The following is a 27901-nucleotide window of genomic DNA, read 5'->3' as shown; positions in this document are numbered from 1 at the left end:
TGTTTGTAAACCACGAAAACCACGGCGAGCCCTTTTAACCAACGTCAAAGTATCAACGTTCCCTCTTAAATCCCTCTCAGTATATTTGAATTAAATATTTTATTGTATCAATAGCAGCACATAAACGATCCTTAACTTTTCATATTGTCAGTGCAGTATTTTGTGTCAAAGTTTTATCCATCCACCGCCACAATGAAGTTACAATTAGGATTTTCGGTAAAGAATACTGCAAATTCTTCACGTCGAGAACTACTGTAATGTGTTATTTCTTTTTTTATTTTAAATGCAAGAATATCTAACGTCTTGGTTGAAGACTTGGTCTTTCCCATCCTCCCACCTTCTCCTTCTCAACTGGAGGTGCTGTGTCTGTCTGCGAAGAGTGGAGGGAGGGGGTGCACGAAGTTGATAAAAAAAAAAAAGTCGGCTAGGAGAGGAAGGAGAAGTGGAAGACACTCTGTGGGAGGGAAAAGGGTCAGGGATACGGAGCTTTATCACACTGAGTGAAATGAGAAGAGTTGCTCGCACAAACGGCTGAGCAGCAGCTTTGGTGACAAGTAGCCCATAATAAACCAGCTCCTGTTTTTTGTTGTTTTGGCAGGAAATATTAATATTGTCTACACATCTCTGAGTTTCCGGCGTTTTTTAATCGTTTACTTTTGTAACTTATTGTTTATTTTTGTTTCATTTTTTGTGACATCGCACAGGTGTGCTTTTGGACTGAGCTTGATTTGAACGGCGTTGCCACATTGCGCCAGGATGCGCGTCTGTCCACTGATGGTCTTCCTATGCCTGCTGAGCGCGGGATACGCTCAAAAGTTCTCAGCTCTCACGGTAGGAACAACTGCCTACTCGAAATAAACCTATTCACCTAATGAGATGCATCTACTTCTCCGATGCCGAATTGATGCTAAAATGAAATGGAAAGACTGACAGTTATTCTCAAAGGCACTTTAGTTGTGTTTTTTGTTCCATATTTACTGTCACATTCTGAAACACAGCACCTAACCCAACTGTGCTTTATGTGCTTTATGTCCATGCACTGTGACATTAACTTGTAATATAAATAAATAAATAGAGAAATACCTAACATTACTGTCGTATTTTATAGATAGAAAAACCGTTGTCGTTTTTCAACAAAAATACCAAGGTTAATCCTTCTGCATTTCAACCAAATGTGTTATACAATATGTAATGACACAGCAGATTGAGTAACTGTTAAAGCTTTGAGTCTGACTAATTTTTCACAAAGCCTTGTGAATTGCTTGTCTTACATTTACCTGCCACAATTCAAATGGTGTTCCCTTTTTCAACACTCTTTGTCTTTTTAGTGAGCTCTTTTCCATCCATCCATCCATCCATCCATCCATCCATCCATCCATCCATCCATCCATCCATCCATCCGTACATCCGTACATACATACATACATACATACATACATACATACATACATACATACATACATACATACATACATACATCCTTTTTCTAGAGACGTGTCCTCACAAGGTTCGCAGGCTTGCTGTTGCCAATCCCAGCTGACTTCGGGCAGTAGGTGGGGGACACCCTGAACTGGGTGCCAGTCAATTGCAGGGCGAGCTCTTTACCAAAACTCTGTAAACCCATTTGGATCTGTTCTGAAGAAGATTACTTTTATTAACTCCGGTCTTCACGATTAAAAAAAAAAAAAAAAAAGAAAGACCCTGTTGAAACAATGCTGGGCAAAAAGTTGATTGCATATTATTTTCCTTTTCTTATTATTTTCTTTGCCAGTTGGCACGCTGAACACATGGTACACATGGTGTTGCTTTAAAACAGCACAGAAAAAAAATCCATTTTTAATTTCTTTTTTATTTTCTTTAAACTGCTTTGCTGCTGTATTACACTTTTGTGGAAAAAAAAATATGGTCATTATCAAGTGCATGTACAGGAGCAGAGCGGAATGTGCTCTGTCAGGGGCTTTCCTGATTTAAAGGTTGATGTGACAGCTGCCTCCCCAGGCACCATTATTTATGTTCCGGGCCAGAATGCCTTAATATCCAGTTGGAAACAAATGACCATGAGTTGTTAACCTGTAGGTGAAGGGTTGGAGAACTTCTCTCCTGATGACACACTGGCGCTGTGGAATGTGGGAGGAAGTGTTCCATGAGCAGATGCTCTTATTAATTTTATTTATTTTGCTTATACTGAATCATTTATCATGAGTACCAGGCTCTGCCATGTGAATAAAACATATTTCATGGCAGGTCTGCGTGAAAGTTCCCCATTGCGGTTTTTCACTTGCTTTTTATTAGAATAGCGCATGGCAAAGTGGATTGGCTCTCTGCTTGTGATTAATGGCGTATTGTTTGAATGACACAAGAGGCTATTTGGTTTCCTGAAAAGGCTTCCATGTACTACTTTGTGCATATTTGAGGTCAAACAAGAAGATAGACCTATGCGACATTTGGGACATTTTTATGAGAACAACATTTTTTATGGTTGATGGCATGAAATAGTGTGTGAAAGGATGTGAGCACATTAACACTGCTGTTTTCTTGTCAAAACTTGAATGGTTCTCAAACATATGAGCTCCAATGGTCCCCATGATTTCATTAAATTGCGGGCCTGCTCCAGGAGACTTTTTTTTGTTAGCGTCACGTGATGAACAGAGGCTTTTTTTCACCATCACTGTGTCTTTCACAGCAATTAAATGCCTTTTCCTTTGATTGAGTTAGTAGCGCGGGTTTAGGCTGTCACTTTCTTCCTTTTCCACTACACTTGAAGCTAATGATCCCCATAGCATCCGACTGACCACGCAGGAAACTCCCGCCAAGGCCATTTAACACGTTTACCTCGACTCTCAGCTGGGGACCCCATTGACCCTGTGAGGCGGCGGTGTGAGGGGCCTCTCAGGGCGTTGGAAGTAGGGGCCCCCGAGCCCAAAAGGCCCTTATGAGCCTACAATGCGCTCACTGCTGGAGTTTGCCTCCTCCATACGCCATTCATGACCACAATGCTGCCGAGCTTGGGGGAGATAATTGGATTTGATTTTTATGCTGGTTGGTCTTGGACACTCCACCTGTCTATTCCTTTCTTGACTCTCTTGATATTCTGCCATCTGTTGGTACTATTGTATTGCGTACAAAAGGCAACTTGCTAGACAGAACATGAAAATAGATGTTGGTCAGTAAGTTAGTTTAGTTTAGTTTAGTTTAGTTTAGTTTAGTTTAGTTTAGTTGCAGCTTCTCATTTATTTGCAGCTTCTCATTTATTTTCATGATCTGCCTAACAAATTGCCCAATAACCCAAATTGGGTGAAAAGGGGAATGACAACTTTTTGGGTTATCAATTCAGTCCAAAAGTTGGGTCAAATGGACAACCCACAAAACAACCCAATTTTGGGTGAGAATGAACTGATTTAGCTGAAAAAAAGAGAACTGAAGTGAAAATATCTTATGACACAGGTTAGGATATTTTTTGACCCAACTCATTGAAGTAAATGAGGAATACCAAAAAAAAAAAAAAAAACTATTTTTTCATTCATATGATCGATTGTTGGTCCTTGTTGACCCACTTGGGGTTATTGTTAACCCAACTGTTTTTAGAGTATGCATAACTAGAAAAAGTGTGATATCAAATCATGTGAATCTGGACAAGAAGTTGATTTGTGCAATGCTGTAAATTGGTTAGTGACACAATCCTTTGCATTACATTTACTTTTGTTAATGAAAGTAATAATGTTGTCTTAAGATATTTAGTTATGAATCATAACTAACTGTGCATGCTACCTTTAAGGGATCTTTTACTCAGTAGGTTGATGCATTAGGCGGTGGAATGAGTTAGTGCATAGAACTGCCTGACGCGTCCATCATCGCTGGCCAAATGCATAAAATTTTGCATTATTTTGCATCTGAAAGCCACGTTATGAAAAGCTGGTACAGGAAAAAAAAATGTATTGAGGATATTCATCCCAGTGTTTTAAACAAGGATTGAGGATTGTGGGTGGTTGATTTCATGGCTCACTTGGTTCTCATCGCTATATTCTTGGAAATTTATCAGAGACTCACAGACTCTTGGCACTTTGCTGTGTGCTACTCACTGGCCCTCGAGGAGGATGCTTTGATGAATGAATCTGTTTGGGTTGTCAGACTGTTGGCTGGCATGTGGAGATAATGATAATAGTAGTGTTGTACGGGCAATGGGGTGTCCAGCATGAGTTGTGGAGAGGCTTGCAGGCCACCATCATTGCTGGCAACAAACATTCTGTTTTGGGGGAGACTGAGAAGAAGCTGCCTTCTTGGTTTGTCTTATCTGTTGGTCAGGATGGAAAAAAAAGATGAATGTGGACTTCAAGCAGTTCATAATTGTTATTGAAAATGTGAAGTATCAGTAGAGGCAAAATGTAGATCAGCTTTATGCTTGACCACCTGTTTGAGCACAAAAACAGCAAAAGATATGCAGCGGTTGAAAGGAATAAAATATCTTCTTTGCATAACATGGGCATGTTGAATGTGGAATTCTGTTAAAAGATAAAGAACAATGTTTCTATTCACACTTTAAATATGCTTACATTCCAGCAAAAGCTTGTCCTTTACTTTCAGTGTACTCAAATGTAGGTATGAACATTTCACTATACATTCTTGGGGGAATTGAGATACGAGGTTGTTTTTCAGAAACAAACAAAAAAACTAACGTGCCAAAAAAAATATAAATAAAGCTATGTGCAATTGCACTGATTATTGCCCCATGATTTAACTCATGTTTCTGCATTGATATGTTTCATCATAAGTTTTATGGTATCTGCAAGTGGAGATCTATTTGCAGTTTCTTAAAAATGTTCTTAGCGCTCGCTGATATCCTGCATGGTTTTCAGTTAATCTGTTATTTTTCCCATAGACCACAATCCTCTCTTGTGCCAAATCCAAGACGCTTGGACTGGGGAAATGAAGGGACTGGGAATCAAGTCGGCTGTTCACTCCCATGAAGGCACAAAGGTTAATTCCTAATGTGCCCATCAACAAAAACAAAAAAACAAGAGGCATGAAAAAAGAGCCACTACAGTTTCTCTCTTTTTTATTCCTTCTACCTTGCCTTTAACTACAACCACTGAAGTAATCTAGATATATACATTCATTGCATAAATATATCGATTTTCCTGTCATTTTTTAAACAGCACATTTGGGTGCTTACTTGGGTTGATTATGGGTGGAAGGCATGAGCAACCAGAACCAGTGGCCAGCCGTTTCTAGGGAACTAAGGGCAATTTAGATTGCCATTTAAACTACGCTGCAGGTCTTTGTAATGTGGGAGGAAACCGAAATACCCACAGAAAACCCACGCAGGACGATGCAAACTCCACACAGGAAGGTCAGAGCCCAGAATTGAAGCCCCAACCACTGCAATGCCAGATGGGTGTGCTAAGCAGTGGACCACCATCCAACTAGACTAATAAATTTTTAATTGAAATAGATTAAAACACAATCAAAATTCTAATACTTTGTTCTTACTTTTCTTACTGTTGTTACTTTTCTGTTCATACTTAGGTATAGCAAAAGTCAGATGCTTTGAGACTTTTACCCTCGTACTCATTTTCAAGGTGTCATTAGCTTCTACCAGAGTACTTTTCTGTCAAGATACTTAAGACAGAAATTGAACAACAATAAAATTCAGCACAGTCAGCAGAATTTTCAATCATCCACTATATCAATGTGTTTGCATATAAAAAAGTATTAAATATTATATTTTTAATATTTACATATTTTAAATATGTAACTATATTTACATATATTTAATATATCATATTAAAATTTAAAATAAGATATATCAAATATTATATGTCAAAGTGCTTCTCAATTATATTTCGCGCACCTTTTTACAGCTTAGTTTAAAACAAAACAAAAAACCCTTTAAAATGATGTCTATAAAAATAATCAAGTGCATCAAAGTGCCTGAAAAAAAAAAACTATGAAAATTCTTATCGTATTGCAATTACACTTCATGTGACGAAAAAAAGCCTTTTCCCAGGGGTTATCTGCACCCCCCCCCAGCATCATCTCACGCCCCCCTCCCAAAATAAGAGAATTTGGTCCGAGGTTTAATTGACCAATGTGCTTATTGGTGTTGTTGTATGTTCATACATATATGAATGCATTGCATCCAACTGAGAAGTGTTTTTGATTTTTGTATTTTCTTTCTACTCTTTCAGATCAATAAAATATCAGCTACGCAAAACATAAAATTCATGATTCAGCTTTTGTGTTTGCGCACCTTATAAAAGTGTTCCGAAAAGTGAATTGGCCCAAGGTATTCATTTTATATTCAAATATTAAAACATGTTTACCTGCTTAAAGATGATTACTTAAACACCCAGTAGATTATTTACTAAATTAAATTGGGTAATTTCTCTGTGCCGCAGTAGAATGTGCAGCTGTACCTAGAGGTCTGTCACAGCTGTGGCAATCTCAAACAGTCACCCTCCATTTCGCACTTGGTGCTATTCAGCTGTTGAAGTACAGTATTGGCATTTTTGTTCCTTTTTAGTTATTGCCAACAAGGAAGAAAAGCCGGTTCTCTCATTTCGGTTGAGTGATGACAGTTGAGTGTTGAGGCATGCGTTCTCATGAAGCGAACATCTCACCAGTTCTTTATCATTAGTGTTCATTTTGTGTCCTCCCCTTGATGACTTGCTGCTTTGAAAAAGGACATAGGCATATTTCGGAAGGGCTCATCAGAAAAATGATTGTTTTTGAAATTTGAATTCGATCGCTTCAAGAACAACTCCTCTTCCGATGCGTTTTGACGGGCCTCTTCACTTTGGCAGAATTTATGAGCCAGGTTGACAGGATGGGTTCAACCCCCATCTGCACCCCCCCGCGCTACCAGCCCTAGGCAACATTGCCCCCCTCCCTCCCCGCCAAGCCCCTTCCAGGTGCAGTGCAGCCCTGCAGCCCTGCAGCCCTGCTCGTCTGAACACAGGAGGCTGCTTTCAAACACCGTCCCTCACTAGATTTGTAAGACGTCAGACGCAACAAATTTGTTTTATTGCCGTTCATCCCACCCTCTTCAGGCTTGTGCGTGTCATTACTTCTTGTTCCGTGGCGTGCCGTGCCTTCGCTTTTGTTAATTCCCAACAAATTTAAGGCATGAGAAATACTCCGTTTGTTCAATGAGTAACTGACAGAGCATATTCACATGTCTCTCATTTCAAACTGAACAAAAGCAAGAATAGAAAAGTTCTCTTGTGTGTAAATATTTTCTTCATAAAAGCAGACTTGTGAAAAGTAAAAGTCTGAAGAGACATTGATCAGGAACTCCCCTGAAAACGGCACCTGCACGTTGTTTATCCCGACTTAAATCCGTGTCGCAATTCATTAGAAAAGACGTCTCACGTTCACTTACAAAAATCCAATTCTTACACTGTAGTAACACAAAGATCTCTGACATCTATTTGCCTAAACCACTCTATCATCCACTGTCTTTTGAGTCATTGTAGCAGTCACAGTTGGTTACCACCCCCTTCACTACCACCGCCCTATTATGTGGCTTGGCCAAGGGGTTTCATACCATGGTGGTTGATACAATGGTGGCATTGACACAGGTGATCCGATGCGTTCAGCGAGAGTCTGTGTTGTCATGTTTCTCTTTTCATGGCTCAGTAAAACATGCACGGGAATGACTCCAGGTGCAGGTGTTGGCATAGACATTTCCTCCAGTTGACATTGCCTCGAATGACTTATTTTGATTTTTAAAATCATTTTAGAAATCCTACAAGTAAAGATGAGTAAAAGATGGATGATCATATCCTATCAATACTGAAGATGCTCCAGGACTTCCCTCAAAAACATTATTATTAAAACTAACCCAAATTGGGTTGAAAACAGACCGATTTTTTATTTTTGATTATCAAAATGAAATCCACATATTTGGTTTGTTCATTTACTCCCCTAAAGAAATTTGGATCAAATAACTTCTAACCCAAATTTGGGGGGTAAAAAATGCAAAAACTTTGGATTAATGGTTTAACACAACTTTTTAAAAGCAATAATCCAAAAAGCTACGTCAAACAATGAATCATAAAACAATCCCTTTTTTTTCCAAAACATCTGATTTTGTGGGGGTTATTTTGTGGGTTGTTGTTTCGACCTAAATGAAGTATGAAATCCAAAATGTTGGGTCAAATGAATAACCCAAAAAGTTGTCTCGGTCCTCTTTTTCATACTTTATTTGGAGCATCCAATATACCTAGCACACACGTTTTGTGGGTTTTGTGGGAGGAAACCGGAGTACATGGACAAGCATGCAAGCTTCAGGCGGAGACTATATGTATGACTATATATATGTATATTAACTGCACTTTTACACATTTTTCACTCAAATGAGACGTTTAAGGCGTGCAGCCACTTATTTGAAATTCATCATTAGTTTTGGGTTGTTCTATTTTCTGGTTCAGAAAATAAAAACCTTCCTCATAATTTGTACATACTTTCTCTCTAAATTTTTTGCAAGTTGTTTGGTAAATGTATTCTTTTTTTTTTCATTTTTTTGGTAGTTTAAACAATAGCTTTAATGCTATTTATAATTTATACATAGCTTTAATGCAGTACAAAGCACAATTGTAATTAAAAAAAGAAAAAAAACAGCTTTGTTGGTTTTGAAACAATAAGCTAGGCTTAAAAGAGAACCGACTTTGTTCAGGCCATATTGCTCAGAGCCAGTTAAAGGAAGAGCAAAATGCAATGCACACAATGTCACAAAAACCCCCTGCCTGACAGCACTGAAGAATTATGAATTGATTTGTCAAATATATCACTTTAACCACAAATCCCATTTTAAATCATTTGTAAAAGCTCTCACATGTAAAATCCTTTTAGTTTCATTTAACAGTCTGGAAATCTCTGGATGTAAAGTTTGCTGTGTCCCAGAAATAAGAAATCTAGCAACTGTTTCCTTAGCTTATCTCCATTTTTTCTATGTGTGACAGTTTCTGCGGGTGGATCAGGATAAGGAGTGCAACATGGAATGTAGCAGAGCTCCTCGCAAACCCTTGTGCGCCTCAGACGGCAGGACCTTCACATCTCGCTGCGAGTTCCTTCGAGCCAAGTGCCGCGACCCCCAGCTGGAGGTCATCCGAGGGCCATGCAAAGGTCAGGTCATGAGTCACGCTTCATCGCCGCCTGATGCTCTCAAATGCATGCAGGGGGTCACAGAAGAAACTTCTGGGTTAAATTCATTTCAGCATAATTGATTCTTTGAGTGCTGGGAGGACAAGTGGGGTTGACATGGTGAGAGTGTGTGGGAGGCTTTACTGCCTGAGTTCAGAGGCTCACGTTGGCAGTGGGTGGACATTTACAGTTGTTTATTTGATCATTTTTCTGTGTGTTTTAACATGCTTACACTACATGACATAGTACTGTGCATGTGGTCAAGTGCTTTAGATTAACTTGAAATGGCTGTGGTCCATCTGTTATGTTGATCACACCTCTTACTTATTTAGTTAATTGATTGGGGTTTGTGCAGGACCTTTTTGTTGCCCTTGAGTCATGTTGGGCAGTTGTCTGAGTTGTACATTTGCAAGACAATGTCATAGTGGATGAAAGAATGGAAGAGCCTTGAGCTCAGTCCATTAAACAACTTTGAGATGAAAAGTAATGTGTCAAAGGACATGTTTTCATATGTTCGTCTTTTTTGTCCCTGGGCATATATCTAGATTACAGTGTTTCCTTATTTGGCAGACCACGCTTCCCCATAATAGGTATTTTGGTATATTGTATCACATGTTCCTGGCGCATCAGGCAATTTGGTGACTGAAGGTAGACTAGATTTGTGACATTAAGTTTAATGTAAAAGATTGGATCGTGTGGAAAAAAACATTCATTATGACAATTTTCCCAAAACACCCTGCTTGAAGTCTATTTTCATTTCTCAGATTTCAATTATAGTCTTTATATAAATCAATTGCAGTCTTTATATAAACACACATTTCAACTAAACTTTGTCTACAATGTTGTTGTCATGGGATCCAGACACTGGCAAATTGGTAATCTATCATCCGGACCACATTTTATTGTTATTGACTGCATATTATTAGATTTAGTGAACATGTTTTGAAACACCTTGAACGTAATAATGTCATGTAAAAATGTCATGTAAATAATGTGATATTTTGATCACTTCTCGGTGTAACCATTTTATGACACGCTTTTTAGTGATGACACGCCCAGGTGCGTCAGTCACAAATGAACCGTTCGCAGCAGGGTGGTAAGTCCACTTTATGTTGTACGAAATAGGATGAACCATAACAGTAGTTTTGTTCCTTTCTGTGGCAAAATTTGAGATATAATATCCATGATAAAACACCCATATGCTCTCAAGGGCGACCACTTCCATTGGCTGAGTGATGGCTTAGTTCCCTCCCACAATGAAGCACAATGATGTAAACTCTCACTTCTACAAGTACCTGTGCTTGGCTGGGAAAATACCAAAAGAAAGAAAACTTTGCGCTCTACACAAAGGCAGGAAAAAGCATTTCTTAATGTTGTGTACGTAATGAATAAAAAACTGACATGAAGAACAAAAGGAAACCAAGCGCGAGTGAAGCCAGGCAGCTCACAGAATCCCTCATTGTTGCTCAGCGTTAGAAGGGGGAACTGAAGATCCTCAGTGTCACTCCGGCCTACTATCCTGCAAGTTAATTGGGGCATATTGCCATTTGAGAGCGTCTGAGTGAAAGTGTTGAGATAAAGTAAGGTCTTGTTTGATAGAGAAGCATTTTCCACAATTGTATGCCCTTGCCGGGTGTCTATGGCAACACGTCTTAGCAGACATCTGCACGGAGAGGACAGCGCCGGCACACAGAATAGAGGTTTCCAGCTAGGAAGCTGAAAGGGCCGAAAGTCTATGAAAGTCGTATTGTATGTGTCAAAAACGTTGAGTCTATGGCCGTTTGGACCCCCCTCTGCTCCTGGGTTGAAAGGAGCAGGAGCCACATTCATAATCGAAGCTGAAATGAGACAGAAGTCTCATCTGGTCCAAGAGCACAAAGATGGTGGGAACGCTTTTACATTTGTTTTCTATAACTGAGCTGGAATGAATCAAGTGTCCTGTCATTTTTTCCATGCAGCCCTTTTGGGTTAAAGCCCCCTCGGAGACGGATGACGGTTTTGGGATTTTCCAGTAAATCTAACTTTAGAACTCCTTAATTACCCGTTTTCCTCCATCACCTGCCTCACCAGTGACACACATGCAGGCACGCAAAACAAAAGATAAACGAGCATGCCCTACTTCGTGCGTGATCCATATTGGCTGCGTACGCCATGCCAATAACTTTCAGCCGTGTGACCAAATGGATACATTTTTCAAACATTGCATGAGTCATTGTTTTAAGGACTATGAACCTGCCAGACAGATGGGCACTGCGTGTCACACCAAGTTACCATTAAGGCGTCGCTGAGAGCTTAAACAGATGGTGCAACTGGCAATCAGGATTAGTTGAAATTCTAGCAGTTTTTATGCCCTTTAAATGCATTAGCAACAATTAAAATCCATCCAACTATTCATGATCTTAGCTGCTTGTCTTCACGAGGGTCACGGGCGCACTGGAGCCTATCTCAGTTGTCTTCGGGCAGTAGGTGAGGTACACCCTGATTCAGTTGCCAGCCAATCGCAGGACACACAAAGATGAACATTCATTCTCACAAACATACCAATGGACAATTTAAAATGTTCAATATAACTATCATGCAAGATTTTGAAACGTGGGAGTACCTGAACCCACTCAGGCATGAGGAAACCATGCAAACTCCACACCAGGCGGAACCCGGAAACGACCCTACGAGCTCTGCACTGTGTGGCGGATACTGCTGACCACTCTTCCACTGTGCAATTGCATTGCAAGACACTACATTAACATACAATGTGTAAGCTCATTTTACCAAAATTACATCAATATAGGCATCATTGTTTTTGCAACGTTATTGTTCCAGTATATATTTGGGCTGAGGCCCTCTAAAGGACAAGAATGAACGCTGCCAGATTCAAATTTCTATTTACAACCCTTAAACTGGGCACATGATGAGATGGTAAGAGGCAGACTGAGGAAGGTTTAGGTTTGCCTTCTGCATGGTCAGCCCTTTTCTCCATCGACTGGAATGCTCTGCAGAAGCAGCACAAGACGTCTCCTTCCGTAATGGCTTTACCACCAGGCACCATGCAGACCAGCATGCCGTGCTCTTAATAAGACTCAAAGAAGTGTTGGTTCTATTCCCAGCCACACAAACATCTGATACGCTGCTTCCGAAATGTCTTGAATTATTAGTAATCCATGTTCCAAACCCATATGCTTCTTTTTTTTTGTTTTGTTTCATCATCAGGCCTGTGATTCAGCCTCTTGACTTCTTGAAAATACTGAGCCTACAATGTGCACAGGCATAAAAAAGTAATGGCTCTTTGGGTCGTATCATGGCTTTCTGTGAAGTGCTGTGATTGTGGTGATTTGTGGGTTTTCTCAGATACATCCAGATGCGTAGCAGAGAAGAAGTACACAGAGCAGCAGGCCAAGAAGCTTTTCCCTCAGGTCTTTGTGCCAGTATGCAACCCTGATGGCACATACAGTGAGGTAACTAAATAAATGTTAACTTTGGGATGTGAGGGATGGTTGCTGTGCAGATTTGATTCACTTTTCAGTATTCTCATCAAACCCACTAGAAATGGATATGTAGTAGACAGCAGCGCTCTAATATCGCTGCAAAACCTGATATTTGGGTGTTGACTGCTTTACAGGTACAATGTCACAGCTACACTGGATACTGTTGGTGCGTCACTCCTAATGGCCGGCCGATCAGTGGCTCAGCTGTGGCAAATAAAAAGCCTCGATGCCAAGGTGGGCACAGCTTCCCCCACAAAAAGTGATAATCAGCCAGGAAAGTCAGAGTATAATAAATAAATAAATAAATAAATAATGACACTGCTGCGGCTTTGAAATGCTGATTGATGTCACTACTACTTTAAATAATAATATGAATACATTTATTCAACTGCTAATTTTTTCTTTTGTTAAATTTTAAGCAACTTTTATCTGCGTGCAATTACAAGACAATTTACTTTAAATCATTATTTATATCACTGTGGTTCTGTTAAGGTGCAAGTAGAATTTTCCTTCTGGATTATTTGAATATAATCAAAAGTAAATGTATTTTATCAAGTATTATGTGTTATCATTGAAAATGTTCAGATTGTTTAGAGCTGTTTCACTAAATTCAAGGATTTGCTTTTCTTTAGGGTCAAAACAAGAGCGTGCAACCACACGAGAGCCAGGAAAAGGTGAGAAGTCAATTTAAGACAATGTCAAGTCATTGATGTTGTCTTTGTTTTTCTCCAGCTTTAACCCCAATTCAAGCAAACAATTTAATTTGCACATTTCATACAACTTCAGGAGCCTCACATTCTCATTAGCTTCTCTTTAACTCACCTAATACACATTTATTGTTCATATATTTTAAAGTAGCTCCAAGTTGAAGTGTTCATGTTGTAAAATCAAATTCATTCATAGATTTAAAAATTTGTTGTTGTTTTTTTTCTTCTGTAATCATACACTTTTACTTAAGCCCCTATTCCCACTGACTGAAATACGAAGATTTGGGAGTTTTGAAAAAGGCGGCGGCGGTTTGTCAGGGTTCGTTCAAGGTTGCAATTGTTTTCAAGAAGCTTTGAAGACATTCAAAGCCGGTATAGTCTGAGGGATAAATGTTGGCCAGTGTCAGTGAAGGTTCTGGCTCTTTTGATCCCCCCAGGGTTTTGTTCAAGTCGCAATCGTTCTTAAGCTTTTCTTAAGATATTTTCAAGCAGTTTTGTTCTTATTGTCTTATTTATATTGTATTACATATACTGTATTTTATTATTATCTTATATTATCATACGCAGTAAAATTTGAACATGTTCAGAATTTTGTACATGAAAAACAATTAACACCATTCCAGTAAGTCTTGAGAACATCTTAAGAACAACTGTGACCTTGAACAAACCTTGATGAATGTCTGGTATGAACATGCTTTTGTTACCTTTGTCAACACTTGCAAATGTTTGAATCTCAGTGGGATAGAAGCCTTAATTGTCTTTTGTGTTGAAATTTTCAACATGGTCAAAATTTCCTTGCAACATGAAGAACAATTACAACGTTTCAGGACAATCAAAATAAAATGTCAGATTCCCTGGGGAACTTTTCACTGAAGAACTAACCTGTCTTTAATGCCCAGGTAACACAAGCTGGCAGATCAGCCTGAGCTAAGAACGTACTGTATTGGTGTGAAGGAAGTTACAAGTACATTTTACTTTTTTTTTTTTTTTTTTACCCCCAAATCAAATTAATTTAAAGTCATTTATATTTAATGCTAATGTTGTAGGATGAGTTTCAACCGATTTTCTACCATTTACTGCTTTTACAATACAGTACACGCTATATGTTCTGTTGTATGTACTCTTGTGTCAACCTGTATGTGCGCACTTTAAAACATGTATGTGTGCGTGTGTTTGCCCGTATCTGTGTCGTGTAGATTTGATCGCCTGTTAAGGCTTGCATTTACTTTATCCAACTGAGAGGGCCTGAAGGCTGATATAAAATAAATCTGTTAATGTTAATGTTTAGGCAGAGATGTTTTGAGATAAGGCCGATGATGGTTTCTTTTATTATCAAGCTCAAACATGATGTTGATTTAAGCTGTCATCCCAAAAGCCTTGTTTGATGATTTATTTGTTCTTCTACTACTATTGTGATACCATTCTGCATTGATGATTTTTTTCCTCATATGAAGAAATGTCAACACTTCATCCTAATTTACCCATCCAAAATATCTTGCACTTACCCTTTATAAATTCATCTATCTAGCTGTGAATGATTTGAAGAATGTGTAATTTGAGGATTTACAGTTGATTCATGTATTCTTGTGATCAGTTACTGTCTATGTTCTGTACAGATTGCAGCGCAGTAATTTAATTGTTAATGTTGTTGTGATAGTCTCGGGTATGGTGTACATCTGAGATTCCACCACAAATTAGATTAACATCAAGAAGCTATGCATAATTTTAGGGAATGGATTATGATGGGAGAGATAGGAAATGAGTTTCCAAAGCGTGTGTCCAAAAGCAGAGTAAACTGTACATTTGTGGTGTGCCTGCACTGAAAATAGCTGTTAATAGCAGTAATATTTTCATCCCACAGAAGCCCATCAGTACCAAAGCATTCCACAAAGTAGTTTAAGTGCCAAGGCATCGAAGCATCATTAAAACACAAAACGGTTTACCGTAAACCCTCTCCTGGTGCTTAACTTGACAAATTCATTCAGATGTTGGAAACATGTGCTGCTTATGACTGGCAAACGGTAGTAAATCTAATGCATTAAGACCACAAATTGCGCAGGGGTTTCCTGGCAGATGCAAAAAGAGGTGTTGCAGTCATGTAAAAGACCGCAAAGTAAAGATAGTGGTCATTAGTGGTTCATCATAAATCCAAATCTTAAATACACTTATTCTGAAGGCATTTTAATACTTTACTGCGGATCACAACGATGTTGTTTTATCCACCAATCAAGAAGATGAACGGCTGGTATAACAAAGTTATATTCACTTGAATTGCCTGCAATGAAGAATACATTGTTTAAACAAAAAATAACCCTCCATCCTTGTTTGTGGGGTCATCCATTGGATTTGTCCAAGTTAACAACTTTACTTTTGGAGAATGAGTGACCCACAGTGAGGTTAACCACACCTATGGCCTTGGCTTCACCCCGAGAGACTGCAAACCTTCGTCCCCATCCTCTTTTTACCGCAAATCAAACAAACACGCACCAAACAAACATTGAACTGAATTCTCCCTCATTTCATTGTTTTGGCTCTGCCGCTGCATTCTTCAACACTTGAGTTTCTTCTACCTTTATTTATGCTTGCAATAAGGAGCACAGCAAGGACAACTGGACATGTTCATTCATTACATTTATTTTGAGCCCTCTTGGAATAAATGACCACTATTTTCTTTTTTATCTGACTGAAACGTTCCTTCATACCCACACTCTTTTCTATCACCCCTATTTCTATCTCTACCTTTCTTGACCGGGCAACGTGCAAATCTCAAAAAGTTTTGTGTCATTTCGATCTAGTTTACGCTTGTAATTGTAGTCTCTTTGCAAATATTCTCCATTCTGAATGCAGATGAGACTGGCCTAGTGGTGGATCCACAACCCCCAGCAGATGAAGAAGGTGAGTCTCCTATGAGTGTCACTGGCACTCGCCTGTTCTATTTAACTTTACACGATCATGATTGCTGATCAGTGACTAAAAATAACTATTGCAAATCCAATCACTATATGGGGCAATACTGTATGTCTGTTTAAATATCTTGTTTAATTGCCGCATATATGTGTATACTGTTCATAGAGTATAAACGTATCAAGCTTTTTGGCATGGTGAACAATTTTGCCGTGGACAAAAGTGACAGACACACAAGTAAAAATGTCAATAACCACTAGAAGGCATTCAACAATAGGCCAGTCAAAACGTTCTCCCAGCTCAAACAAAAAGAAACTGAGACATAAATTTAGATGCAACAACTTACTGTAATTAAATTCCTATGGTGTAATTAAATCACTTTACAATCACAGGTTATTACCTCAAATAAGAAACTAATGCTACAGCAAACATTCCTATAACTTCATGAACTGAACTATCACTCTATTGTAAATCAATGCTAAAATTTTGCACACAAAACATTTGCCAAACATATATTTGTCGAAAGAATCGGTGAAATCATTGATTGCTTCATAAATTATAGCATTATTTCTGATCAACAAATGTGTAAAATTGCAAAGCCGATCACGTCAGCATGAAGTCGGTTTTATACTATTAAAAGTAAACCCATTTTTAATGGTTGTTTATATCTGTTCCGTTGGCCCATAACCGCGCACAACCAAAATAGTCCCTTCTAAGAAGATCCCAAAAATAATGTTTATTCAACCATTAGCGGCGTATCCTCGAGGAGACATGCCATTTCCAACACTTTAGATTTGTACAGAAAATGATAATAACAATACCAACACATGTGAAATGGATTACAAAATTGTGATTTATTATATTTCGACCCGGTGTTGGCGATATGTGCTCTGCAACTGGCCGGCCACCAGCATGACCCAAAGCCAGCTGATATAGGCCCAAGCTCCTCCGCCACCCAATAACATACAATTTAGAAAAATTGATGGATGTAAGTACTGAATTTTTGTAACCATACCTTGTAAGCAATGTTCTTAATTATAGTAAACATTATTAAGTGAATTACTGTACTTTTATTACGCTACTTTTATTGTTGTTTTTTTTTTTTTTTAATTGGTGGATGTGGAAGTTTCCACATCCACCAATAAAGAAAAAAAAAAAAAAACAGTAGTCAAGGAACTACTGTATGATTTTTTAATCTGCAGTCCAAAAGTTATATTTAAGTTATTTCAAGTTCTCTTTGTCCGTAGAAGGTATCATTTTCTAATGATACAATCAGCTAATGGCTAAATGACACTCACAGCCACAGTCTATAGTTTACCTATTCCAGATTTTCCCTTGTCCCAGCCATATCTGTCAAATGCAGTTTACTTTTTGCAATTTGAGATCTTACAACCTTGATGTGATTTTTACAGTCTGTGAGTTTTGGAAGCACCGCGTTTGGCTCCCATCATATATGACTGTGTTTTCAATTGATGCTAATAAAGCTGTCATGGTAATTTCTTTCAGACATCATTTCCCAGTACCCCACTCTGTGGACGGAGCAGGTCCGCAGCCGGCAGAACAATAGAACCAAAGCACCATGTGAGTTTGATTTTTGATTTTTATGTTTTCATGATTTGGTGTTTGCTGACCTCAACTGAAAGCAGGCTTTGTGTTTTCCTGCAGACTTTAGAGCGCAATCGTTTTTTGTGGCTGCTCCTCAGTACTGATGGGGGGGTACATGATGCTTGTGGTTCTTTTTGTTGCAGACTATTCGTAATTATCAGCACATGGCACAAACACAGGCTCTTCTATTCTTTTGGCATGATCCGTGCTGTTCTTTGGCACGCGTTGATCCGAACACACGGATCAGTTACCCATTCAGTCTGTGGGATTTGTGTTTTTTTTCTGCATAAAACATCTAGGCTGAGAAGCCAGCGTGCATGAGTGCATTTGTGTATGAATCCCATTATCATAATTTAATACCAACAAAAAAAGCAAGATAAATGCGACAATGATGGTTTTGATTAACATGCACTCTTTAGCATATTGAGTGGAGTCGGCAGGAAAAACAGCCCAACAAAGAGAGCCCATATGGAGGTAGTGGAGCAAGGCGAGTCTGTTAAGAAAAGCAGAGAGGCGTTTCATTCAATCTCTTGTTTGTGTGCAAAGATTTTTTTATAACAATAAACAAAGAAAAAGGATATCTATAATCCTACAGTTGTTTCCGTTCCTTGAACGAATCAGCTAAGAAGAGCCTTTTTGGTTAGAGGGGATCAACTTGCATCTATGACTTTAATGCTTAATGTCTCCTGGATATCTACAGCACACATCAGATTAGATCTTTTTTTCATCTTTATCCATCATATTATCATGTATTGAAAAAAAAAACACAGAAGCACTCCATTTTGTCTGGGAAATGTGAACATCAAAAAATCCCTGTAGCTGCGCACTACACTGCAGTAGGGTTTCAATATGCGTGGGGGTGTGAAGGCAAAGGCCCAATGGACCAAGGCTTTCATATTTGTCTTGTCTCTTTCGCCCGCTGTCATATACATCCATGGAGGACAGCTTAGTTTTTAAATATTTACTCAAGTTGTAGCATGGGGTGCAGTGCTCGTGTGTCATTAGCCCATTAATGTCAGTAAACAGTGCCACAGGGGGCTGATATAGCAATCTACACACCCTGTCTCAAAGCACTCATCCTCCACTGCTTCCTCCAGTGCCGCAACTTCTACTGCCTCTCGCCACCATAGTAGCACTTGCAAGAGCTACTGAAACTTCTCTATGTTTTACTTTGTTACGCTATGTTTAAAATTGTGTCAACAAGATGCGGTTAAGCTTAAGACTAAATTCATGCTTTAAACATCCCTTAGCATTCAAGTCAACCTGCAATTACAAGAAAATGTGTTCATGTGACAACAATGCCTGTATGATCCCGCTCTCCAGCGTCATCATGTGACCAGGAACAGCAGTCTGCTCAAGAGGAAGCAAAGCAGCACAAGAACGACGCTGTGTTCGTTCCTGATTGTGGCCAAGCTGGATTGTACAAGCCAGTCCAGTGCCATCCCTCTACTGGCTACTGCTGGTGTGTCTTGGTGGACACTGGCCGGCCCATACCTGGAACTTCCACCAGGTAGGACAGACTACGTTAAGGATGGACTAACTTGTAACTACTAGACATGCTCGCGAATTTTGAGGCCAACCAAAACGTTCATCCTAAAATGGGAAAAAATGCATTTTAGTTTTTTAACTGAAAGACAATAACTGAAAGGATACACCTGAAAAAGGATGTTATGATGACACAACAGCCACTGCATTTCACACAAACACACATGGGTTGGGGAGGAGGACATAATAGGCAACTATTGCATTTCAACTGGTCGAAAAAAGATCACTGCAGTCTCCACTTCTTTCCTGGGACTACTGGCTCATGTAAATAGACCTACGACAGAAGATGTAACATCACATCAAACGCCAACGGCGTTTGACAATATGGACGACAATACAATCGCCTAGTAGGCTTAGCCTTTGCAGCTGTGTCAACGGAGTAGCAATCTTAAGATTATATTGCCATCTTATCGCAAAGCTACCAACACCAATACACTGCCTTTAAAAAAATCAACAATACCATTTAATCGCTGATTATGGAAACTAAGAAACTGAAAGTCAGCTTCACTGTCACTGTATGATATTGTACCAGTCTCTGTATAGCACTAGCCGCTAACTATGTAGTTCTTGCACACGGTGCGTTCAAAAAAATTTTGAGCTTTTGAACTCAGCGAAATTCATTAAACGTTGATAAATGTCTGGTAATGTGGTTTGTCTTTCAATCTATAAAAGCTGAATATCAAATATTCAAATAACTGGGCTCCTGTCTAAAATTCGAGTTGTTGGTATGGCAATGGATAAAAACCAAGAATAAACCCACCTTTGTAATCTATAATTATTTCTACATTTACCACCCAAGAAAAAAAATGGGAGCACATTTAAATTAGTCTCAATAATTTAAAAAATGATTATTATTTTGCACTCTTTTTTTCTAGCAATTTTTGCTGAATACAACATGTTTTCCAACATCTATTCATCTATTAATGGACAAAATAATTGACAATTGTCAACTAGTAAATAAATCGTTACTTGCAACCCTACTAATGAGCACTTCTTTGCTTTGTTTTGTTTAATATTGAGTGAACAAATTTGTTCTGCATACAACTGAGAAAGTTTTTGCATGTTTTGTTTGAAACCCAAACAAATGTCAAATAATTCTATTATTCTATCAGCTAAAATGAATTTTGTCATCTAGGTTGTTCGTAAACTGAGGTTCCAATGTAAACTATTGATAGAAAAGAAAATGAAGACAAGGAGGATCACTCAGTTGAAAACAGAGCTCTTCCAAAACTAAACAACCAAATGGGAAACTGTGAATGTTATGAGGTACTTTGTCAAAGTTTGGGTTGGTAAGCAGGCTAGCATTTTGCTTTTACACTGGTTGATGTAACAAATAGGCTGGAGATGAGACAGAGGTCATATAGACTGGCAGTGTGTGGCATCGGTGCTTTTGGTATTGGGACACATGGTATGTTATAAGATTAACAAAGTTCCAGGCAAAGAGCCAGAGAGCACATTAGCACACACGGAAGTATGGATTGTGACAATTCTCTTGACTTGTCCCAGGCCGGCTTTTGGCCCACTTGCAGAGCAGCCTGAGCGGGGCTCTGGCTCTCTGAGGGGAAACTGTGAAAGCTTCCTTGTGTCCCACGCTCCCAGTCTGCCTCTCTCTCTCTAAATGTCTCATTGTCACCCTTGCTGACCCCATAACAGACCCCAAATCATTCCCCCATTTTGGCTGTGTTTCAAGGCTGTCACTTTTCCGCAAACATTTGAATTTTATTGATTTATAGCAAATGTCACTGTTGCAAAAAAATCTCTGTGGTGCAATTCACATCAAGCGATAAGACACAGAGTATGATTAACCTGTTTGTTTTGTTTTTCTTTTGCTCGAGATATGAGCAGCCAAAATGCGATGGCAATGCGAGGGCCCATCCAACAAAGCCCAAGGACCATTATAGAAGCCGACATCTCCAAGGTACGTCTCAGATTCAGTTTTTCTTTTCAGTTCAGACCACATAGGGAAGTTCTTCTGTCATTGGCTTCCAACTGCTGCCAACTATCCAAGGTTGTGATAACAATGGAAGTGTGTGTGTTTGCTGATATCATTAGCAGTGTTGGTCAAGGAAGGTTTTGATAAAAGACTTGAGGATTGCCAGATACTGCCCTTCCATGGTGAGTAAACCAGGAGACAGAGACGGATCGGTGGGGATCCATCTACAGTGACATGTGGAGATGGAGGATAGTGGGATGAGGGTAGATAGGAGATAAGGAAAAGCAGCAGGAGAGAGAGTTGGAGGTAATGGATCAAGGGGTGTAAGGAACAGGCAGTGATATACAGCTTGACAACTGCACAGATAAATCAATTAAAGGTGAGTATGGGATTTGAGAGTGTTGCTTACTTGCAAAGTTTGGAAATAATGTGACCCTTAACCCAGAGACATGAATGTTTTTCTTTGTTTTTTGGACTCTTTCAACTTTATTAATGCTATAGTGGTCCATACTGTGTACTGAGTTTGATTGTGAATGATTGTCTAAATGTATATATGCACTATCACTACCATATTAAGTCCTGTGCATACCCTAGCTCTTATCAGGGAATGGCTAATGAGGACAAGCTATATTGAAAATCTTGAATGAGCTTTAAAATATTTGTATTTGTCTTTGTGACAGCTTGCCGATTTTGTTATCTATTACCTATGTTATCTATTAAAGGGTTTGCTGAAGATAGTCGAATTGAAAATAGAAAAATGTGATTAATCACGATTATTCGTGGGAAGTGTGATTATTTCGTGTGTTAAAAAATGTAATTAATTCACAGGACTAAAAAATACAAAAAAGTGTTATTCTGTAAATTACACTTTATGCCAATCTGATTGGCTTGATCATGATCGGCAGATATTTGGCATTTTATGCAAAATTAGTGATCCACTTTCACATCAGAATTTGCTGGGTCATCGATGTCACTGATCAGCGAATTATATAAATGTTTTGTGGGGAAGCAATAGGCCTTTTATTACTAGTGTGACTGTCCGTTTTCTAGAGTTAGAGTAAATTTTGCTGTAGCATCATTTCCTTATTTGAAGAATTTAGTTGCTGTTGTCAAGTCTTTTAATTTCTATATAGTCATTTAATTACATTAAGATGTTGCATCAATGGTTTCTATCTCAAGTTGCTTTTTTTCGCCTAACTGAACTTTCACTTAATGTCTGGCCAGTTCTTCATTGGCGATTGATGTTTTTACCTGTGCATCTATGCCAGTTTTGGACATGGCACACGTTAAATTTTGGCAAAAGGGGTTTATTTCATACAAAGTATGTAAATATTTTTGTTCATACTCTATAAACAGTATATAAGTATATACAGTGATTAGGACATATTTCCCCTCGTCTTGTAATTGGATCGCTGATTGGTGATTGTGATCGGCCCCAAAAATCTTGATTACGTTAAATCTCCAATGTATTAATAAGCTGCAGCAAAGAAGATGAAAACTTACACACAAGTCAAACATAAGAAAGAGTTTGAAAGGGTAAATAGGGTTATGGTGGCCGTGAGTTGTTGGGATTATGTTCAATTTTCACTGATGAATGCATGGATAAATATAATCACTCAATTTATATTTGAAATATTTGACCATATTCCATTACCCTTTACATAAAGTCAAATGCATGTTGTTGCATTTAATTGTATCCTCCAGGACTCCACATAACAAATTGCAGACAAAGTAAAGCAATTATAGCTTTCAGGTGCATACAAGCAAATCATAGTTTAAAGCTCCTGGCACTGAGGAAAGTTTTTTTTTTTTTTTTTTTGTGGTATTTTGGTAAACATGTTAATAATCCAGAGGCAAATGCACAGAGCTTCTACTGTTCTTCTGCAAACCGTGTTTATGCAGCCGTGCTCCAGACCAGACAGGCTCGCTGGTTACAGGTGCTGCATTTTCGCAGCAAAGCAACCCTGGCTCTGCTCACACATGACTTGCATCGCCAAAAAGTGTTACAGGCTGTCGTAGATGAGCACTGCATGGCAGCAAATATTACAAATTTCGGAGTGAAATGGCACTGAACTAATATATTTGTCATGTCAGCAACACACTTCATTCTGCTCTACAGAGAACCAACAGCCAACTCCCATTTTGTAATACACCTGGGAAGTGTTAAAAAAAAAAGCATCTTATTTTCTTTATGACCTATTGCGTCAATGGCTGTAAAGCTGGTTAGTGTATAAAACAGGCATAATTACAAATGTTGCCCTCACATCACTTGAGTCCGCTGTTGAAGCACTGGTGTTGAGGGGTTTATGGGGCGAGATGCGAAAAAGGAGCCACTTGCCCCGAAAGGAGTTTGAGTGGAAAGTAGTGTATTTGTATTTGATTTTCTTTCTTTCCACATTGGGATCATGGGATACTTTTTGGGCAAGCAGTGGGAGCCGCTGATGTGAGTGCTGACAGGGCTGTGCCCCATGTGATTCCATAAAATAACATTGCTTCTCATTGAAAGCAACACACGGGTACACACATGCACTTATTGGCCAACCTTTTGCAGCACGCAGCAGCTTGATAAATGGAGGCATTGGAACAGATGCAGGAAATAATCTCATGATTTGATGCCTTCTTGACTTGAACTGTCAAACATGGGCACTAAGGTACAATCATAAAAACAAACTCAGATTCTATTTGAAAGACAGCTGTTTCGGTAATGGGAGCCAGACATCTGCTGCCAATTGAGGGAGCGCTTAAATGATGATCTGCATTTTTTTCTGTAACGATACAAAGCCAAGCTGTGCTCTCAAGCCAAAAATCTCACCTCCTTCAACAATGGCATTAAAAAAAAAACACTTTGTCTTCTGAAAGTGCAATTGTGTGAGTGTCTAGACAAATCTATCACAAAAGCACCATTTTTGGGGCGAGCAGGTGGGTCACAAATTTTACTGGACCGGGCCATGAGGTTCCACAAAACTCTGAATACAAATGTGATCCACTCTGAAAAAAGGTTTGCTCATCGGCGGATAAACTTTCTCATAAATGATGACGATAATCATTTGGGCAATCACTTGAAACATTTTTTCACAAATGCACATAGAAACTAATAAAAGTTGAAAAACCATAATGTTACACTCCAACATGAAACTAAAAAGACTGACATACGTATGCCTGTCGTGTACAATATTGTCATCAAGGTATCTGGACACCTCTGAAATGAATCTCCTTAACCTAACGAAATATAATTGCATGTAATAATGAAATGTAAATAATGTAATTTAAATAACAGTGATTTGATCACTTCTCAATATAGTCATTTCATGCAACATATTCTTTTGACACAACATTCAAATTGCTGTAACCATCCTTTTTTGAGGTACCTCCACGCACTGTATTATAAATCATTTTAATGGATTTAAGAGTAGAATTAGAATACTGTATATGAATAACTAAATCTACCACATGACACCATTTTGCCAGAGCCGCTCGCAAATATTCCCAGTGTGTAAAGAAGAGCATGGAAGACTTTGGGTTTGTGCACCTATTCAAGCTAGGACCAAGGATCTGCACTATTTAGGAGAGGTGGAACGGAGGCGTGGCACTGAGTTGCCACCTGTTATAGAGGGCCAAAGCATGCTATTATCTCCGATGCGAGAGAATCTGGCCCCGTAGGCCAGAGCCGTAAAAAGAGCAACAGTGGAAAAGCAGAGGAGAGTTGGACTGTGAGAAAGAGGAAAGAGGAGAGTCAGGAAAAATATCCAAGATGTTTTCAGACCTCTGTAGCCTTTAGCTCTTCTACGATAACCTATATGCCCCACTCTTAAAACTATATGGCCAAACAGACAATTACTATTATTAGGGTCATTCCAACCCAGGCCCATTTTAATTGTTCTCTTTTTTTTCCACAGCAAAATTGTCCTTTTTTTTTTTTGTTGTTGCCTTTGTGGTGAGTTTCTTCTAGAGTGACATTTGACATGGTTCCACCATTGGTCTGGTCAATTAATACTTGGCTGCGTTTGCTCTAAATTAAGCTTTAGGTGGGCATAAACATACAGTGTTATGAACCTCTTCTGTGTCCAGCTGTTAAAACTACTCGGGGGGCCTTTTGAATGATTGGCAGGTATCCTCTTCCTCTTCCAGATTGAGGGGAGGTCTGACACATTATGGGAAGGACTTAAAGACAACTGTGAAAGAAGTGTTTGTGTTTATTTTGCCTTCTCTTCTCTAACACACTACAAACACAATGCCTGTTACATGACATACCATCCCAAACTTTTATTAGGCCACCTATGATGGCAGCATTCCACATTCGAATGTTGTTGACGAGGTGGATCAGTTTTGTGATTGCTGGGATCCAGCTTCCTGAATCTGTTTGAACTGCACGATTTCAAAGATTGCAAACTAATCCAGTCACCTTGTTTTCCAGGCTGTCCTGGTGCAAAGAAAACGGAGTTCTTGACAAGTGTTCTTGATGCGCTGTCGACAGACATGGTTCACGCAGTGACGGATCCAGCATCCGCTGGAAAGTATGATGTTTGCTCATGAATTGATCAATCACAAAATCAAATTTTGTGCTCTGGTCAAATAAGTAGCAGCTGAATTTGTAAGATGAGGAAAAAAAAAAAAAAAACTATAAACTGATTTTGAAAGCCCAAATGGATAATACAGCAATCAATTGCAGGGCGAAACAATTTTTTTTACTGATGGTGACTTGACCCGAATTTGGATGCGCATCAGAACACAACCTGTGTTAACGTAGTTGTAATTCCAAGTAAACATTTGTATAAAAAAAAAGCACTTCTCAGCTCTAAGTAATGTGCAGTATTAAACGAATGAAAAAAGGTAAGTATGACGGTAATGGGGCAAAAGTGCCTGTGCTGCATTCATACTTGTATTCATATACTATGTGCGGTTCTGTCAGATGTCGGGTCCAACATACATTTAACCCTTTGTTGGTATTTTGCCACATTTTGGCTCATCTGATAATGCGGGAGAGTGCTACTCAATGAAAGATATACCACATTAGGGTTAATTGAGATGCCGTATAGATCAAATACGTATCATGTGTAAAACACACATGCTCCTTAAAAAGCCTTAAACACTAAGCCAGAAACTGGTCACACTGACAAAAAAAAAAAAACTCAGGTACAAAAAAAGACATCCAACACATTTAAAATGTTCTCTTTTTTGACAAAGGCCATCATACTATGACAACAAAAACTGCCACACACATGAACTTTCTGACTCACAAGAAAACATCTCACAGGTTCCAATTATGTCTCTAACACGCACCGAAAAACCACATATTTACCATAAACCCTATCATCCACCTTATTCCCCAAAACAACTCTCACTGTCAACAAAGCAAGCACACACCAAAACCATAGGCAAAAATAGATATCTGATTTATCCAAAGTCATCTTGATAGTATGGATGCGCATTTTCCTACAATAGTGATTCAAATTTTGAGTTGTGTTATCCCAGGGACATTTTACTTAGGTAAGAGATTCCACTGTAAAGCCATGAACTAACTATTGCATCACAAGTGACAAGCAGAGGCAGGACACTGGATAGCAATCTGATGATTATCTGTTCTAGGGTGGTGGAGCCTGACCCCAACCACACATTAGAGGAGAGGGTGGTCCACTGGTACTTTGGTCAGCTGGATAAAAACTCCAGTGGCGATATTGGAAAGAAGGAGATCAAGCCATTCAAACGCTTCCTGCGCAAGAAATCCAAACCCAAGAAATGTGTCAAGAAGTTCGTGGAGTATTGTGATATCAGCAACGACAAAGCGCTGTCCCTGCAGGAGCTGATGGGCTGTTTGGGAGTGACCAAGGAAGAAGGTGAGCTGAGAAATACCACCGTGTAAATCTTTTAAGCCTCGCAACAGTTAAAAAGGGGATTGGAGGTTAGGGAAGGGTCAATTTGTGAATTCAGCCTAAGTATTTCCTCTGCACAAATGCCATTTAAAGTTTCTGTCACTCTTTGTCTTACAGGGGCCAAAACAGGAGAAGGCTTATCCCCGAGTAGACTTGTAAGTCAACTATACATTCTGCCCCAATCCCCTCCCTGTATTAACCATTTCTGTTGGCTTTCTTCATTTCAAAACTTCACATGCCAAACTAATGTGACTTATTTTTGCCCTTTCAGCACCCTTCGAAAAAACAAGGCTAAAAGAGCAACTAAGGAACCCACTTCCACATGGAGATTCTGCCCTCACCATTCGGCAACAACAAAAACCATAGTATTTGCACTTTGTACTTTAAGGAAAATGTAAATTCACTTTGTAGAAGTAAGGTATTTAAACAGACTGCTGAATCTGTGAATGTTGTAGTTAGCTTTTTATGTGTCCTGACAAGCAAAAATTATTAACACATACAATGTATGTGTCCTTTGAGTGTCTGAGTTGTACAAGTTTTCATGTTTGATGTTTCAAATTGTGCCCCTTTCTTTCTATGTGGATTTTCCTCTTTGTGTTCATTTGGAACGTAGTATCGTTAACAGCAGCTTGTTTCAAATGCTAACCATGAGAAACATGCTACAGATGCCCATGTATACCTGTTAATTAGAAATAAAAAACTGTTTTATACATA

The 27901-nt window shown here is 39.0% G+C and overlaps 1 protein-coding gene across 1 annotated transcript; it reads left to right on the top strand.

Annotated features, from left to right (window-relative positions):
• Positions 1-476: 476 nt before the first annotated feature.
• On the top strand, positions 477-27901 carry smoc2 (SPARC related modular calcium binding 2). Its single transcript, XM_088422243.1, has 13 exons — positions 477-831; positions 8961-9123; positions 12487-12593; positions 12758-12857; positions 13256-13297; positions 16178-16225; positions 17741-17815; positions 19163-19349; positions 21220-21302; positions 25732-25831; positions 26904-27151; positions 27305-27342; positions 27459-27901. Exons 1-13 carry the CDS (start codon positions 757-759, stop codon positions 27480-27482), a joined length of 1290 nt encoding a protein of 429 aa, XP_088278369.1. The 5' UTR covers positions 477-756; the 3' UTR covers positions 27483-27901.

This window comes from Hippichthys cyanospilos, chromosome 8 (assembly GCF_059441005.1).
Source record: "Hippichthys cyanospilos isolate Australia breed blue-spotted pipefish chromosome 8, RoL_Hcya_1.0, whole genome shotgun sequence".
Lineage (NCBI taxonomy): Eukaryota > Metazoa > Chordata > Actinopteri > Syngnathiformes > Syngnathidae > Hippichthys > Hippichthys cyanospilos.
The sequence above is the reverse complement of the archived record's forward strand: the minus strand, read 5'-3'. Positions and strand labels throughout refer to the sequence as shown.

Coding starts and splice junctions, on each gene's coding strand:
- smoc2 (XM_088422243.1), top strand. CDS start 757: ATGCGCGTCTGTCCACTGATGGTCTTCCTATGCCTGCTGAGCGCGGGA. Junction 19,350..21,219: donor ATACCTGGAACTTCCACCAG/GTAGGACAGACT, acceptor CTTTTGCTCGAG/ATATGAGCAGCCAAAATGCG. Junction 21,303..25,731: donor TAGAAGCCGACATCTCCAAG/GTACGTCTCAGA, acceptor CTTGTTTTCCAG/GCTGTCCTGGTGCAAAGAAA.